General features: G+C 44.1%; 1 protein-coding gene across 1 annotated transcript in view; it reads right to left on the reverse strand.

Moving 5' to 3' along the window:
• The window catches only part of PKP2 (plakophilin 2), an 810,521-nt gene that overhangs the window by 27,962 nt on the left and 764,041 nt on the right, over positions 1–18,518 (reverse strand). Inside the window, exon 12 of the mRNA XM_069628098.1 lies at positions 1,076–1,166. Coding sequence (XP_069484199.1) covers positions 1,076–1,166 — 91 coding nt within the window. The remainder of the gene's footprint in view (positions 1–1,075; positions 1,167–18,518) is intronic.

The following is an 18,518-nucleotide window of genomic DNA, read 5'->3' on the forward strand; positions in this document are numbered from 1 at the left end:
GCTTTGTAGCCCAATCCAGAGAGCTTTATACTTGAACATTTGATTGGGCACCTGATCCATAGCTTCAGTTAAGGCATGATGGAACAATCCCAATGCAGAATTTGGTATATTTGGTTTTGGCACTGTAGAGTCTGTACAACATTCTTTTCCAGCACCCAATGTCTGATATCAGAAATAGAAATTTCAAACCATGCTTATTAAACAGAGGGATTCATTCTTTGAATATTGCAGAGGAATTCTGCAACATTGCCAGTTTGATATAATTTTTCCTTATCTAGTTATATCGATAAGGCATGGTGCAGAAGGGAGAGGAGTTATCTAGTGCTATATAACTGTCTTTTAGAACTTGTATTCTAGATGACACAATTTGCTGTTTTTATTCAATTTCATATTATCAAATGATACTTTTTTCTTTACAATGATTGTAATTTGTGTTGATATTTCGAATGATCAGTCTATTGCTGTGTATGTGTTAGCTTATGTATTGTTTTGTACTTTTATAGTCTAGCACCAAAATAAGGTTACTGTCCTGGGAGGATAGCTCAAAGGCAACATGCTCGCCTTGGAAGCAAGACGACATGAAGCAACACAGGTTGATCCCCGAGTCCGCGCTTAGAAACTTCTGGGTATTAAGCGCGTTATAAATAACCTATCATTTCATAGATGAGGATATTGAACAATAACCTACTGTAAAATAGACGCTGAGTTTCTTTAATAGCGAGGTACTCTTTATCCTGTCAAAAAGGCAAGGCAACTATGCCAAAGGAAGTTTTTAAACATTGGACCTCAGGTATAAACAATTTGCACAAGACTCCAATAATGATTCTTAGAAACACACCATATGTTGTGCTGATGCATCCTTGTCTCAAATGCCTGTCATGTTTGTCTAAATGTGTAGGTAACCCATTTGTCCTCCCAAAATACGGTACACAAAAATGTGTTATTGAAAGTATCTTTTTTTAAAAGAATCCTCCAACTTCGTACCCCTATCCATTTATGCCAAGTGATTACCAGAAGACCTTTTAGAAAATCATAGCAAGGCTTTCCCATGTCTTTCAAGTCGCGTATTTCTTACCTTTTTGTAGGCACCGTGAAGGTCGCTGTGGTTCCACATGGAGTATAGGACGACACTGGCAGCTTTTCCAGCTTTAGTTGATAGATTTGTGCTGAAACAAAAACAATCATTTCACATTTTTGCGGCTGGAAGGTAATTACTCTGCATGATATAAAACGTTCCTAAAATTTCCTTTTAAGATAAAAGCAGACTGATTAATATTTGTTCTATGGTGCAAATGTGCGGTCAATACCAAGCTAAGCGAAGAAACCACATATTGATCACCAGAGAAGAAAAAAAAAATGTGTTCGGCTAATTACATGGGATTGTGCAGTAAAAAACTGGAAAGGACAGACTAACAGGTAGAGGTAGGGTCAGGCCGAGTATGGAGATCACAGAAAATGTTCTACATTTTATGCACGGTACCGTGCATTTCAACTTTTCCAAATGGGTGGAACAGGACCTGCGAACCCACAAATGTTTACAAATGGGATAATGAATCCTCATCTAAAACAAGGACATGCATAGTTTTCTGTTAATACACAAGGATGATGTAAGTGGGCTGCAGATGGCCAGGCTCTGTCGAGGTGCCTGAAAGAATCCAGCTATAACAGGCTTCCTTACACAATACTTCTGGGGCGAGGGGCCAGGTGATTGTTTGCTCAGAGTATAATGCTGGCTTGACGCCAACCATTGTTTTTACTGATTAACTGAACCCTTTTGTCTGTTCTTTGTTCTCTTTGCATATCTTGCGATAGCATTACATGTGAAAGGTAGTGCTAATAGCACAGCAATTCAGCAAAGAACATAAAGAACGTAAAGGGGGAGAAGCATTTGCATTTAGTTAGTGTTGATCCTTAGGTTGTGGTCAATTGGAGACCGAACAGCATGAGCATCAAAACGAAAGTTTTAGGCACAGTACACATTGGGCCTCATTACGACTACGGTGGTAGGCGTGCCGGTAATTACCAGCATGGCTGCCGCTGGAGTAGTTTTTTTTACCGGCACCCGGCAATGGGGATGTACTGAGGCATTTCATCCCCGGTACATCCACATTGCCTGGTGCCGGTAATAATTACTCCTCATTCCCATTTGAGCCGCATAGTGCTCAATGGGAATGGGGAGGTCGGATGCACCGACACGATTCGTGAATGGTGCCGGTGCAGCCAACATGCTCAGCTCGTGGGGCCAGTACTTCTGCCAAATCAGAACTGGCGGGCGGAAAGGCACCCGCGAGCAGAACTCCTGGTTTGCTGGTCCGATAGTAACGGCACCGGAAGCTTACCGGCGCCGTTACTACCAGACCGGCAAACTCATAATGAGGCCCATTCAGACTGACTTTAAATGGCGATCCATAGTTTCTCAAGTAGCATTACATGAACCGAAGACCACATCAAAAAGCATATGACCAGATACCCTTTAAAAGGTATGTATGTATGCAACAAATAGAATATTTGCGATTTTCTATAATGACCCCTTTGTTTATTAAGTTCAATTGCAAACACCCAGCTCAAACAATGCAGCATTCTCATTGATAGGAGTATAGTGTCTAAAGTATCTTTCAATTTCACCTGCAATATATATAGTCCGTTGTGCAGTAACTAGACGCCTTTGACATAAATAGTAGGGATAGCAAATACTACCTCAAATGCCCTTTGACAGCTTCATACAGGCAACATTATAGGAAGTGATATAGCACAACCTTTCATCTGGAAGTTATAATCACAAAATCAAGTCCACTGTCGTGGACACATGCAGTGGGTAAAACGGAAGGCTATCTAAAGGGCTGATCCTAGAGAGAAGGGAACCCTCAGCTAAGCAACCTTACAGGCCTGCGTTGGTCAAGCCATGCTATACCTTACATGGTCAGACTGTAGCAACACAACTAGCCACCCTAAATAGCATAGATTTCACCTTACAGGCTCTAGCTTCAGATAGTCGAGCCATCTCCCTAAAACACATGTCCTGCAACACAAATTGATAGGCTTTTGAAGGCAGAAATATCCCCCTAGAGGCAGAGATGAGGTGCCACAAGAAAGTATAAAATGACCAGGCAACCAAAGCAAGCCCACATGGCCAAAACACATGCCTATTCTTGGCTTTGGGAATCTGTTCAAAACTACACAAACAGAAGACTGCCACTCCTGCCCAGACATACCAACCTGTGTAAAAGATGTAAAAGCAAGAGCATAATTCAGTAAGCACTTACGCCAGAAAGGCAGCACCTCTATCCCCCCCACCTTCCTCTAGTTTGTAGTGTAAATAACTGTAAACACGTGAGGCAGTACCTTCTGGCTCTAGGAGACCCTCACGGGTGACAGCTCATCCCTTGCACATATGCCAATCCCCAACTGCCCCTCACTGCCTTGGAAGGAGAGCCCTTAAATTATGGCTGAATAACACATGGCAGTGTGGCTGGGGTTCCATCATATAGCAGTTGAACACAGCTTTGTAAGGAAATAGGCCAGACACCCTTACATAGCAAAGGGCCAGAGACTGAAGCTACAAGATTGCAATGTTTTTGGAAAGTCCATCATAGCCCCACCAAACCCGCTTTCTGTCAATTCGAGCAGATCACTCATTCTGCAACTGACACCGCCTTATAGACGTAGGTGCTGCATTTGTTACAAAATCCCCACAAACTTCTATCTCCTAATTTCCTTGTGAAGAACCTCCTGTAGGGGTGCACTATCACCATGATACCCAAGTCCCGGTGCCACCTCAACACCTGTTGAATTGTGACTATTGGGAGATTGGGGGAGGGCGACTTCATTTTGGACTGTGCGAGAAGAGTTTGTGGCATGTGGGGGATAGCAGGGAAGATCTTTGAAAGAAAGGAGCAGGGAATTTGGCCCCTGTTCTGACAGCCTGAAACTCCTCCTCACACTGCACCCGACAGGCCCTCTTGTGTATTGGCAAGGGTCCCAGCAGGCCACTGGGCCCAGAACCTGAGCATATTAATGTGAGGTTTGAGGAAACTCAGCTTGCCAACCACTTTGAGGAGTAGAGAGACATGCATACAGAAGGTCCCGATGTTTTTTTTGTGCTTTTAGTATAGGCATTTATTTTGACAAGACACCACTAGGACTGCGTTACTATTTGATGGTCGTAGCTTGCTCCCATCTGTAGATTTAGGCTTAGATAGGCATTTACCATACCCTTGTTGAAGTTGAATAAACACCCTTGAACTGTGGTCACTTGTGTCTTACTTCCTTACACAACGTACTGAGGAAGATGAAAAAGGTGACTGCAGTCCTCAAATTTCAAGTAGCCCTTTCTCTGAATCAAATGTTCTTGCCGGTCATAATCCTTAATGCAGCCTATGGTAAAGCGTGGAGTTTTCAGACTCCCCCTTTCCCTCATCTGTCAAATCACAGATGCTCGTTTTGTTGTAGATGGGATACAATGAGCCATCAGCACATCAACACTAACCGAACCACAACAAAGCTCTCCCATTTAGTGCTATCACACTCGCCCCACATCAGCAGCTCCCAGACCCAAAACCCTGTAGTCTCTCAAATTGTGGGTTCTGTCCTATGGATAACATGCTCCAAGTCTCTTTACCAACCCCACAAAAAGCAAACTGGCACACATGAAGCAGGTACTTCCTACCTGCAATAATCATCACCACAGGTTTCACATTTCTCTCTTCCATTGTCCCACTAATGACTCTTCCCCTTTTGTCTTCCATTCACATGCAGCAGAACCACCATCAGTGGCAGAAGGGTGCTGTTCAAAGTCTCTTACAATGCATAACTATGCCCCATGCCTTATTATGGTCTATTTACAGGGCACCCAAAACAGTCCAAAGAATAAGTAAGCTGTAATAGTAATATATTAGCAGTTGAAAATCCTGGCTAACCATACATAACTTTAATTGCAGCAACAGTGAGTGCATCACTTCTATAATAGTATTGCTTTCCTGCAAGCAGGACACTTTCTACTGATGGCTTGTTACTCTTAGCACCAGGGGTAGGGGAGCCAACCAAGCAGGCTGCTCAGATCATGGGCTGATTCCCAGTATCCATGCATCCCCCTGATGGCTGCTCCCCGCCCACCATCTCCCCCTCACCCTCCTTGTCCCTTGGTCACTGTTCCCTCCCGAGCCCCCAACCAGCAACCATGTATTCCGGATTAGAAGCCTGGGGTGCAAATAGCAATAATACCCGATAACGGCCCTGGGGCCCATCGTTAACTTGGCCCCCGGGCTGCCGGATCGGGTATTGATGAAGTCAATGGCAGGAGATTTATGAGGGGGGTTAATAATCAAGAATCCAGCCCAGTGAATTAGTCCCTAGCTGTATACATTTGTCAAGAACCACCAACATCAGCAAATGACCTGTAGCTAGGCCTTGAATGTTTGGCCAAAACACGAATCACACAAATTTCCTTTGCATCCGTTGAACTTACCAAACTTTTATCAGATTTTGTCAATCAAGTTCAGGAAGCCAGACTCACCTGTCCAAGGAACTTGCTTCTGGAGATCCTGAAGAGTCATTAGGGACCTTTCATAGAGGGAGGATGGGGAGGAGGGTGGTGCATGTTGCAGGTTAAGTGCTGGATATTTATTTTTTAGATCAGCCTATTAGGCATTGATTTAAGGCGAGACATTAGGCAATGGTCAATTTAATTTAATTTTTTAATTTGCATACAAGAAATTATCAATATTTGACAGGCAGACTAGCCTTTCGAAGACTTTGGGATATTATTTAAGATAGACTTCACTTTGACAGGCCCATCACATTGCAAATTTTGTGCATGAGGTGTTTGTGGAATGTGCTCACATACACCTTAGCAGAGCCCAATAGTTAAAACTACCACATGAAATAATTTAATTGCCACCACATTGAGGAAGGGAAAAAAGTCTATTTTTCGGGTGTGCTGGGAAGAATTGTTGGCAGAGGTTTGATTAGAAGTCAGGGGCATGAATGGCAGAGTGATTAGTTGTGTGTGACAAAGGATGGAGTAGGAATCTGCACATGGGCAGTTTTATTGAAGCACTGCAGCTTTCACCAGCAGTTGAGACCAGGTGCAGGAACACATCACAGCACTACCTAGTTTTGTAAAACACTGCCAGGGCCATGTCTGAGGTGGGTGAGGCACACATGCCATTGTTTTCTCAGACCCTGCATAGAAGGTTTGTTTATTTGTTGTGCGCGCTGGACCCAGAGGTATCAGGGTGCAGTTAAAAGAGAATTTACAGCTTAGTTGCAGAGATTAGCAAAGGGTAAGGACAGGTTACCTTCATGTTACAGTATGAAGGTAAGCAGCACAAGTATCAAGGCATGTGAGTGTAGACATCAAAACGTACTTTACAGAGATATACATATTTAACAATACTATAACAAAAATATAATGAAACAGTCAGGGTTAGGTTAGTGCGATAGATGGAAAGTGGGTTACAGATCTTTCTCTATGAGCCATTTAATAATATTCTTTCGGAATTTGGTAAATGTTTGGTCAGATCTGAGAGTGTGCGCCAGGGAGCTCACAATTGTGCTGCCCTAACTGGGAAGCGAGACCCTCCAATGGTGGACAGTTTGAATCTTGGCACTTGAAGACAGTTGGGGTTGGCTATTCTGGGCAGTCTGACAGAGTTGTTTCTGATGAATCGTTCTGATAAGTAACAGGGGGCTTTGTTAAGGCATTTGTGGATGAGGGAGGCTGATTTGAGATTGATTTCCTCTTGGGTGGAGAGCCATTTATGTTTCCTTCTTATTTCGGAGAGGTGTGCTCTTCTGGGTATGCTTAGGGCAGCCCTGAGAGCATTATTTTGTAACACTTGTATTCTATTGATGGTTTATTTGCTCCTATGTAGAGAGTGTTACAATAATAGTTTTGATAGGATAAGGGCTCTAGAAAGGATTAAGCAGCTATCAACTGACAGGAATTGTTTTCCTGCTCTAATTAATTTGCATGTGTAGGCCGTAGATGCGGCCAAAGAGTTTACCTGTTTAGTGAGAGATGGGGTTGAGTCAAGATAAAAGCCTAGAGTTTTTACTTCTCTGGCGACTTTAATAGTATTCCCATCAATGATGAATGCCGAATAATTAAGGTTGAGTTTTGCGATGAGAGTTGCGGTGCCCAGGATGATGAGCTCTGTTTTGTCATCTTTCAGACACAGGCCATAGTTAGCCATCCATGCCTGAACGATGATGTAGACTGTTCACCAAAGCCAGATCTTCCCCATAATCCCCCGTGAGGACCAATCTAACCGCACATTTGTTAGGCTCTCAGTTTATGTCCTCCTGGCGTTAGTGGGAGTCTGCTGGGGCCCAGTACCCTAATGTGAAAGTAGCAGGACCAACAAGAATGTGGACACCCTCACCGTCTTGGAAGACACGCTTCAGCGGGATACGACCACCGTGATATTAAAACCAATCTGTTTGTCACTCCTAGGCTCTGGCATCAATGGCAGAATGCGTTTTTATGAGGAACCAAGGACCTCAACGACACCAGAATCATCCCTCAGCCAGTTTAAGGCTCAACGATGGCAGCAGGAGCAGCTGGTACAAAATGGGTGACGGAGCACGGACCTGCTGATTATAGACTAGTCAAGTCAGCCCAGTGACGATATCAAGTGCTCCCTCAGCTGCAGAATGTATCTCAGAGAGCACTCCTGGGGTGGCTTTTAACTGTACAGGGAAACATGATTTCCCTTTGACAGTTTGTTCCCCAGCCTGGCATGGCCCATTGGGGATGCAGGGTGGGGAAATGCAGGCGTAAATGTGCATAGGGAGCATTCAAACACCCTTGGGCGTCCATCTGGAAGCACTCCGGCTTCTCCGTGCATTTGCAGGAAGCTCTTCCTGTTTTGTTGTGCGCGGAGGGGCTACATGCTATGCGACGTCAGGCTGAGTGGAGTCTGGGCTGGGGGTGCAAGTAAGGACAATAAAGTATGAATGTATGTGTTTATGGATGCCTGTGTGAATGAGCAAGTGTATGGTGTATGATTGCGTGTGTGTGAATGAGCGAGTGTATGCGCGAGCAAACGTATGGCAGAGTGGTGGATGAATGAGAATGCGGGTGACCTTGCATTTGTGCTGGGTAGGAGGAGGGGCCTTGTTTTCTTACAATGGCATGTCATTTTTTTACTGGGCATTAAGGCAAAGCGTAAAGCAAATGTGATTAATCCGGTGGAGTCAACAATGATCTCCCGGCGGTAACTTCCTCCCATGTGGGCCGCTACCTGATCCTGTCCCTGTGGGTGACTATATGAGGGAGGATCACATGGGAGGAGACCACCTCCTGGAGGATGTCATGGAGGATGTCATGGCTTTATCAGGCGAGACATGGTATCCGCTGTTTTCCCTTGAAAACAACCTTCTCATATCCCATACCCTTAGGACCTACTGTCATACTTCCACTCATTCCCCCTCTAAAGAATGGGGAAATCCATTTGCCCAAACCCGTAGACCAATTCTCTACCTTTGGTCTACTTTGGGAAACCCTTGAAAATAAAGTTATCATAATCAGTTTGTAACAATGGACTCAAAATACTGGGACGAAGAAGATCAAAGAATGTAGATTAAGAAAGACCACAAGTCCAGCGAGCACTCTAGTGTTCACTTGCGTGCACATGAGCCCGGGATGTTCAAAAAAGCAGAAAGTCTGACATGTCTGCTGCTGGCAGGAGAGAGCGAAACCTCTGTGTGACAACCAGGAAGGAGAAAGGCTGGAGCTGGCATAGTTGAGCCAGGGGGCTCACCGACTAAACAAGAAGCAGCTGCTACCCCAGGATAGGCTGCGGCAATGCCAAAAGCCAGTGAGGGACTCCGGGGGTTCGCAGGTAGTCCACAACAGCACTTCACACAATGGAGCAGAGAAGGAAGCAGACCCGATTCATGGAGGTCGCGAGAGACGGAGGAAAGAAACAGACGCGCTTGCAGCAAGGAAACACGTAGAAATCCTTTACCGTCACTGCGGGAGAATTCAAGCACACCGGTCAGAGCCGGTTAGTCTACCCAAAGCTAGTGGGGAACCCTGGGGCTTGTGAATTGTATGCAATATAACAAAGAAAAAGAGCAAAAGGATAGATTATTCTAAGGAAAAGGTATCATGTATAAAACATATCATTTGAAGGGAAAGGAACCAAGTATATAACCCCTACAAATAGATGAATGGGTGCAACGGAAGCACGTAGAAAATCTGAGTAAGGTAATATAGCAAGAAGATAAATTATTCAGCACAGTTCACTCGCAATTCTGGAAAAGGTCAACGGCCCATAATTGCAACAGTGTGAGCACAAAAGCCGTAGCAGGAGACAATAGCAGCCAATCACAAGTGCATGCGACTAGGAAACCCTGGCAAGAGAGTATACCAGGCCATAGCAATAAGTGTACAATATCCAAAGAAGTCCTGAGGGGAAATATCACAACTAGACAAAGGACGGTGCTAACCAGGAAAAGAGAAAAGAGACAAAGTGATAAAAGTCAATCAAGTTTTTTTTGCAAAGGTGACTGTTTGTCAAGAAAGGCCCAGAGAACTTTTTTATGTGAAGTCTTCAAGAGCAAGGAAGAATCCAGGAGAAGGGCCCCCCCCCAAACCCTTTTACCCCGGGACGAGGCACGTCATTCTTGAAGAACTTTTCTGTTGAAGCCATATATTCTTTCTTTTAGGAACACTTTTCAACCATCTATGGGTAAAGACATTTTCCTTTTCACCTTTGTGTTACATTTATAGTCTGAGGGTCAGAATAGAACTTTGGACACAGGACAATTTGATCTGGACATACTGACAGACGGATTCTTAGTTTATTTTACTTTTATTGTGCATCTGTTAGGCATTTACACAGCAAATAAATTGTGTTTCAATGCACCCTGGTTTTGGTAGAACAATATAATACAGGTCATAAGAACCCCAAAAGTCTCCCCCCATAAGGGTGACCTATCTCTACTGTCTGGAGCCAACAGAATTCATATATTGAAAAAGAAGGGATAGCGACAGCAAATTTAAACAATACCAGTGACTATCTCATATTAACTCTCGCAGCTTAGTTCTAGAAAATGGACCTTGTAGTCAAACCATAAAATCACAGTACACATTTTATTTCAATTTCATATCAAAATTCAGCATAGTATCAATCTAAAACATTAGTATATAAAACATTTACCCAAGAACATCCACAAGCACATTATAGAAAATAAGAATCAAATATATAACACATACATACAAGACTAATGATAGGACAACTGTACTCACTGGGATATTCAATGGCAATACCAAAATCTCAACGCGGCATACACATATTCACTCACTTCATTGACTACTTTGTTGCAAGATGGCCGCAATACTATGTGTTCCATACTCATAGGAGCACGAATGGGAAACGTGAAGTCCTCTTTGTCGACATATGAATCGGATGTGCTCTCTAGCGTTGTATGAAGGAACCAGTTTCTTGCACTGGGCTCTTAGTTTTGAGGACACGAGATCTGTGACTGTGTTGCGGCCTAATTTGTGCTGGTGTGCTGGAGGTAATAAGTGCCTGAGCACTCTATATCTATGTATTCTGGGCACATAGGCTTGGTGTGTTTGTGGTGATTTGTTGCTTAGAGAGACACGCAGGGTTTCTTGGATACCGGACAAGTGCGGGCTATAAATCCTGTCTGATGACATTGCTGCTGCTTACATAGGCTTCACTAAATGTGAGTTTCTGGAATGGGCGCATTGGCACCTCTTTGGTTTTTTTTTGTGTTAAAGCATTACCACCATTGTTGGCCACCATTATGTGTCACAGAGGTGAGGGTGTGTTGCCTCTTAGTGATGTTGAAGGAAGAGAGATACACCTTTCTCTTTTTTAATTGAATTTTTTTTACCATTTAGAGAGTGACAAGCATCAGATTTCTCTCATCTTATGTGGGAATAGACATAATGTTTCCATGAGGTTTGACGGCTAATTCCAATGGTGTAGAGCATTAAGGTTCATACACAAGGTACATGGGCTATGAAATTGTAGCTGTGTATGGTAAAATAAGGGTGGAGGTGCATTTTGAACTTGTCCCCTCTGCATTGATCAGTTTGGTTGTGTGCATTGTGTCTTGCAGTGGGTCGTAGAGGCCAAGTTAGGCCATTTTGAAGAAGGAGTCCTAGGATGAAGGATTGTGGGATTAATTCTCCAGTGTATGGGTGTTACCATGCCTAATGAGCAGGTACCCTTTTCATGTTTTGGTTTGTGTTTCTACAAATTGTACCAGATGAAGCAAACTGTTTGTTCTGGTTTATATTGATGAATTAATATCCTCAATGAATATTTGGTGACTTTTTTTTCTTCTCTTTCCCCTTGTTTATTTGAATGTTGAGGTCACAATGTTATAAAGTGTTCTTAATGTGAATGACAATATCCACGATACAAGAATCGGCAGCTCCACCAAAGGTTTACAGTAGACCGCCCCTGATGAATGTCCAACCAATTTGGTGTTAGGGACAGAAACATGTGTCTATGAGTCTGGAGACACAAATTGGATCAATTAAAATTCAGTTGTCCTACTGTGTTTTTTATTTCTTTTTAGGAGTCTATCGTTGGTCATATATGTATGATATTATATGTTTGATGATTGTTTTCTATAATGTGCTTGTGGATTTACTTAGGCAAGTTTTTTTTATACTAATGTTTTAGAATGATACTATGCTGAATGTTTATATGAAATTGTAATACAATTTGTACTGTGATTTTATGGTTTGGCTACCAGGTCAATTTTTTCAGGACTAAGCCGCAGGAATTAATAGGAGATAGTCCCTGGGATTGCTTAAATTTGCTGTCCCTATCCCTGCGTTTTGCATTTATATGTATATTTGGCTTAGGTAGGGAAATTCCTCTTAGAACAGTGTCAGAGGCATTTTACCAACCCCTTTATTTTAATATACATCTTTAACAACAAACATGGCAAGCCGGTGTCTGACTTTCATGTCCAACTCCTCACACAAACATGATAAGTATTGTGTCTAGACTGATCTACATTGGGGTATTCACAATCTGGACAGGTTTCCTTACCATGATGTTATGTTAATGTTAAAGGACATTTGTACCGCGCACTATCACCACCGGAGTGGTCCCCTGGCGGCTCTGTAAGAGGAGGGGCGGTTGAATTAGTGAGAGGAAGCAGGAAAAGTGCAAGAGCATTGATGTGCTGCTGGCGGCCACAGCCCGGTGGGTCCGTTGGCTGGCCCTGAGGTGTTTGCAGCCGGTGGTCGTGTACTGTTGTGCGAGTCTATGTGTATTTTTGTTTTGTTGTTGCAATGTAGTGAAGTTTGTGCGGTTTGTTGTGCTGTAGGTTTTGGTTGTGTTTGGTTTGGAGTTTGAGAGGTGTATGCAGAAGGGGAAATTGTTAGTGGGGTTGGTTAGTTTGCATCTCTGTCCTGAATTGGGGCGCTCGGCTTGCGTAGTCTCCCCTGATGCGCCTCTGTCCTGATCTGGGTCCGTCTGGCATACAAGGTTCCTTACTCCTCTGGCCCCCACCTCTATCATGCTCTCTCATAGCCCCCCGTCCTCCCTTCATATTTCTGTGGCCAGTGCACCTGCCAATGTCAACATCTCAGGTAGTGTGGTGATTGCCAATATCTCGACAATTCCACGACACTGTGGTACCTGGCGGTAACTACGGGGCGGGCAAAAGTATTGGTGGGGTTGGCTGGGGTAGTTGACTCAGTCTCCGTGCGTGTCGCCTGTGTTCCAGTCTATCCGGTGTCACCCATCCAGGTGCTGTGGGAGCTTCTCTGTCGGTTTGGGGTTGTCTGTGACCTTTCCAGTTTAGTCATCCTTTTTCCTGTTTTGGTTTTCAGTTTTTAGTCTGTGGTCTTGAAGAGCCAGGTTTTTAGTGATTTCCTGAATTTTAGGTGATCTTCGGTGTTTCTTATTTCTTTTGGGATGTTGTTCCAGGTTTTTGCGGCTATGTGGTAGAAGGAGGTGCCTCCAAGTTTTTTCTTGAGGTATGGTTTGAGTTCCAGGCAAATTTCGTTGCTTGATCGGAGGCGTCTCGTCGGTCGGTAGACTGTTATTTTCTTTTGTAGACACTTTTTATTGGGCAGCAATATTAAACATGAGTGCTATTATGCGGCTAGACTGGCCTACATTGGGGCTGCTAGTCTAGACATGTTTTTTACTGTGGCATGACACTCATTAGTTGGTATCAATGGTAAAGCAAACATAAGTGTTATTACGTGGGGTGACAGGGCCAACATACAGGCTTAGACAAGAGAGGGTAGAGACGCCTCTCAGCAGAGGGTGCAAAGCTTTTCAGGGGGAAAACAAAAGCCAGCCCAATCCTTGAGAAGGAAGGTGGCAGCTGTGACGAGCCCAGTTTATACCCCCTTTTCTTAGTGGCAGTATGTATAGCAGTACACCTTTGTCTCAAACCATGCCTCTACCCCAAGATATCCGCCAGCCTATCATTTGTAGAACCTGTGAAGCAGACAAGTAGCAGAGTGCCCAACCACAACCAGACTCCACATGTCCATGACAGGGCCACAGGGACCGAGACGCCCGAGCGCAGAAACAACCCTCCAAAACGCCATGAATCCAGTGTCCACGGGCTGAAGCGTGTAGAGCTTGGGGAAGTGGGTCATCACAGGACCAATGTGAGTACTCATCAATTAGAGGCTTGCTTTGGCACTCGGGTACCTGCCAAAAGCTTGGGTACAATCAGACCACCAGGGACATGAGAGAGCGGTCAGACACCCTCTAGAGAATGTACTTAGCGGGGAGAACGACCACGTTGGAAAACCTGACAGACTGGAAAACCTTCACGGGTGGGGCATAGCCCCCTTGTAAAGTTTCACTTGCACATATAGTACTGGCTGGGGAAAACTGGCCTATCAAGGAAGAAGGAGGGAAATGTAAGCAGTGGACAGGAAACAAGAAGGGAGAGTAGTTTAGGTGACTTGAGAGGAGGATAAGTAGGCAGACCAAGAGACCAACAGGAAAAAGGAGGAAGCAGTGGAGTGTGGTGCTACTGTTTGAAAAGGTGAGGCATTGGTTTAGTGAGTGTAATTGCACTGCAGTTGGAGTATGCATGTTTGTGAGGTGATTGAGTAGAGTACATTTGTGCAAGGAGTGTATGTGAAGTGGCTGGTACACAATGGAAGGATGGTCTCTGAGTAGTAAAGATGGGAGGAGTAGGAAAGAAGCAGTGGTGTGGAGGCAAGTAGCAGTGATGCTATGAGTAGTAGAAGGAAGGGGAGTAGTGGTGACATCAAAGGGAGGCGGTGAGAATTAGCATAAGTGAAGCATGAAAGGGACAGAGGATTGGTGGGAGGAGAAAAAGGAGGGATGCAGGAGGGAGAGGTGTACAAGAGCGGGAGTGAACTAGCTTGCGTCCAATCGAGCAGGAGTAAGGTGCAATCCCAAACCCAATGGCAGGGGGGTTAGCAATCTATAGCACTAGCCAGGGTTTATGGATGCATCACGCATGCGTTAGGGAGGGAACCCACGGGAGATGAGAGGGACGGACTTAGGGCCCACAACGCTAAATAAAAACCCTTGCAGTGTTCTTATGACACCGCTTTCTGGGCAATCTGTGACAGTGTCCATACCAGACTGAACATGTTTTCTTATTGTAGCATAACATTTTTACTGGGGCAGATGATCTTAAGTGGAGATACTGGCATATACTGACAGAGCGAGCATGGACATGTTTTCTTACAGTATCATTACTGGTGGTATGCGCAAATCAAACAGGAGTATGTTCTTGTATGGGAATACAGGTATATCTGTGCAACCAGAATCAACATGTCTGGGTACAGCAAACATGAACATGTTTTATAATGACATATTGTGAGTAAATGAATCATGAAAATGCCATGCAAAATGCTTCTATACATTGTCTATTGGGTTTCTTACGCATAACCCCACAAAACATATTGCAAACTGTGGCTTTTTATCAATTGTGTACAGAAAGTGTCCTTTAAATGCACCACTTGAACCCATTTTAAATATTTTCTCTGGGGGAGAACCCCCCTGAACACCATGGGTTACTTTGGGCTGATCGGAGGTTCAGGTGTCACAGGATGAACTTGTGTCTGAAGATTGTCGGTCTATTGACTGAAGGCGTGCTATGGACTTTATGGGGTTTATCAACCAAGGAGAGTAGCAACCAAATAGAAAAATACATAGTTCATTGACTGCTACTGGTCTAGCGACATGGTAACCTGTGTTTTGAAAAGGGTGCCAAAACAAGCCTGACTGCTGAATGCTTTAACACTTATCTGGCTCGGCCAAGAAGCACTTGTGCACGCTGCCTACCCGCCTCCCGCCCTCTCCTCTACACACTGGTCTCAATAGCTCAGGTATCCTGTGGGAACATTTTAGCAGGATCCACAATCTGCTCATCGCATCATTTTTTTTTTGTCAAAATCTTTTTTATTGAAACATCAATTCACATTGAAATCTTTAACAGTATAAACAGTGGCAAGGATATTTGAATGCAGTTCAACAGTACAGCAATATTCACCTGCCTAGAACTCAACGAATAGCGCTGAGACCAATTAATTTAACAGTGGGTTGACATTTCATTTTGATCATTATAGTTAATTTGAGACTTCATTGTTACTCTTGGGGATGTATCGCTGCAGTTGTATGTAGAAGAAGAAAAGAAGGGAAGGAGAGAAAAAGAAAAAAAAAGAAAAGAATTCATTTTCCACCTGCTCCCCCCATAGTCCAGGTGTTGTTCTTAGTGTCCGATATTCTCCTGTTCTGGTGCTAGGTCAACCGTGTCCCTTGTTTGTACTGAGATTCTCAGGGCTGGAGAAGGCATTTGATCAGTCTTGGCTGGAAGAACATATGTTCCTTTTCTTCCACATGGTCTAGAAATGGGCCCCAGATTTGTCGGAATTTGTCCGTTAGATTCATTAATGTGGCTGTTAGTTTCTCCATTCCCAAGAGTTCCCAGACCTTGACCCACCATTGTGCAATACAGGGGCCCTCAGGCTCTTTCCAAAAGCGCGCGCGTAAGGCGGGCTGCCATCAGTAGTTGAGTGATGATCTGCGCTCTAGGGCCAGATTGCTGGTATGATCCGTCCTCAGGGGAATCTCCCAACACCATCACTATTGGGTCCAAGGGGAGGAGGGATCCGCAGATGACTTTAATTTTGGAGCGAATCTCCAACCAGAAAGATTGAATGGTCGGACAGTGCCATCACATGTGACCTAGGTCCACTTTTGCCCCGCACCCGTGCCAACAAGTGTCAGGGTAGTCAACATTCATAGCATGCAGTCTCTGCGGTGTGAAATACCATCTGTAGCATATTTTGAATGCGCATTCCCTCACTGTCGTGCATCTGGAGGACTTGTGTGCTCTGGCCCAGATTCTCTGCCAGGACTCAGGAGAAATCTCTTTCCCCAGCTCTTTCCCCCAAGATACCATGTACGGCAGTTCCTCCTCCTCTGGGGATACTTCTGTAAGACGATAGCATGTAGCTACATTATGGGCACGTTGACCTTCTATCGCAGTTAGTTCTAGGCCTATGGGGGGGTCTGCTGGCTGCTTTTCTAACTAGCGGGTTGGTAATCCAGTGCCTAAGTTGAATGTATTTAAACCTTTCAGATTCTGGGAGGTTAAATTTCTCCTTGCATTGAATAAATGTTAAGGGGACACCGTCAGCGTATGTCTGATGCAGCCTCAAGATTTTAGTTCCCGACCATTTATGATAAGATCTAGGTTGAAGCCCCGGGGTAAAGATAGGGTTTTGTGTGATCGGAGTCATAGGGCCCAGACCCGGGGTCAGTCCTCTTAAGGTGAGCTGTCTGTCCCAGCATCTGAGTGAGGCGCTCGTGGATGGGAGGAGTGGAAGTTGTGAGGCTCGCGCTTCCCGCGGCAGGAAAGGGAGGTGAGATAGGGGGGCCACAGTGAATGTCTGTTCTATGTCTCGCCATTTGGGGGGGTCCTCATCGCATCATTTGATAGGGGGGTTAGACTGCTAGACAAGGATAAAGGAGACACAACATCACTGCCGAAAGCATAAAGCATGGTTCAAAACAGTAACACGCTGCTTTGTTGTACACTGTTGCGCTTTTTTAAAATTAAATTCTGTGGAGACATTTCTAACTAATATTAAATAACAAATAACCAAATTGTTGAAAAGAAGTTTTGATAATATAGCAAAAGCAGATCATCATTAAGGGTTTATATCCTAAGGTGCAACAGGGCACGGCTTGCAGCTTTTTTGCGTCGCTGGATTTCAGTGCGTTAAGTCGGGTGATAAATAAAAGGGAGTGCTCCGAGTTGCCTTTTTGTCTGATGCAAATTGGGGAAGTGGGCGCATGCCTTACAATCATTTTGCTGCACCCGTCTCTCCCCTTGTTTCTTAATCTGTAGTGCCTTCTCCTGCAGGTAGTCCTTTCACCACTCTGCTGCCATCATCTCCCTCTTAAACTCTCTCCATCCAACAGAGATGGTCTCTGCTATACTGCAAAAGGAATACCTGCAGGGGTCAGTGCCTCTGGTTAAGAAACAAAAGGAGAGGTGTGTGCAGCAAAAGGAATGATAACGCACACACCTCTCCAAACCAGCTGAACACTGTCCAACGTCTGAGAAGAAAAGTAGGCTTAGTGGGGTGAGCACTGGCAGAGTCCCAGTTTAAGGGCACTTTTTGTAGACTGCTTGGCCTCTGCACCACCCCATTTATAATCCTGCCAGATTCAGACAAGAGGCCTCAATGTGTGCCTTTTCTGTTTCGGACTAAATATGCATTATAAATCATGTCTGTTTGAGGGGGGTTACATCTCGCGAAAATGTGTCAACGTACTACTGTATTGAAAATGCATTTTCTTTACACAAAACAAACAGCTTTCCGTCTACCTGTGCTTTAGCATGGTCCCTTGTCTCTAGTACAGTCTTCTTAATTAAATGTACAGTGAGAGAAACCTTATATGGTACCCGATGTAAGCGTATTATAAAAAAAAAGAGGGTTCTCTATCAAAGAAAGCATTGTTAATGTTAAGATTATATATGAGGTCCATTTACCTTAAGATAAAAATATGTTCATTTCAAGTTTCAAAAATAGGTCCTTCAAACTGCTACCGGGTTCTATTCATATATAGGGTCCTATAGGATTAAAGGACAGGAGAGAGGGATAGTCTAAACTTCTAAGTGTTACTCATTTAAAAATAGAATGGGTTTGAGCGCCTATTTCTTAGTAGTCTTACCTGGTTGGGATGTGGAAGCTCCTTCTTTCAGGATGGCGGTGTTCAGCATATGCTTGGGAGCACCGCCATCTTGGAAATGAATTTATTGTCGAATAACAAAGATGTTACGCGTTGACATTGTTCCCTTTCGCGGCCGCAAGTGTACCATTTTGGTAAAATTGGCATGTTCCAAGTGCACCTCATCGAAATTAAGGAACATGATCATATGTTGTAGGAATTGAGTGGCCAGCATTGATTTTTAAAATGCATTGAATTTTTATTAAAATACATGTAGAAAAGAAGAATAGGCAGGCCCATTTTATAGTTTTGGAAGCATTACTTGCCTAT

The sequence above is a fragment of the Ambystoma mexicanum genome, chromosome 12 (assembly GCF_040938575.1).
Source record: "Ambystoma mexicanum isolate Mex_15411 chromosome 12, UKY_AmexF1_1, whole genome shotgun sequence".
Taxonomy (NCBI): Eukaryota; Metazoa; Chordata; class Amphibia; order Caudata; family Ambystomatidae; genus Ambystoma; species Ambystoma mexicanum.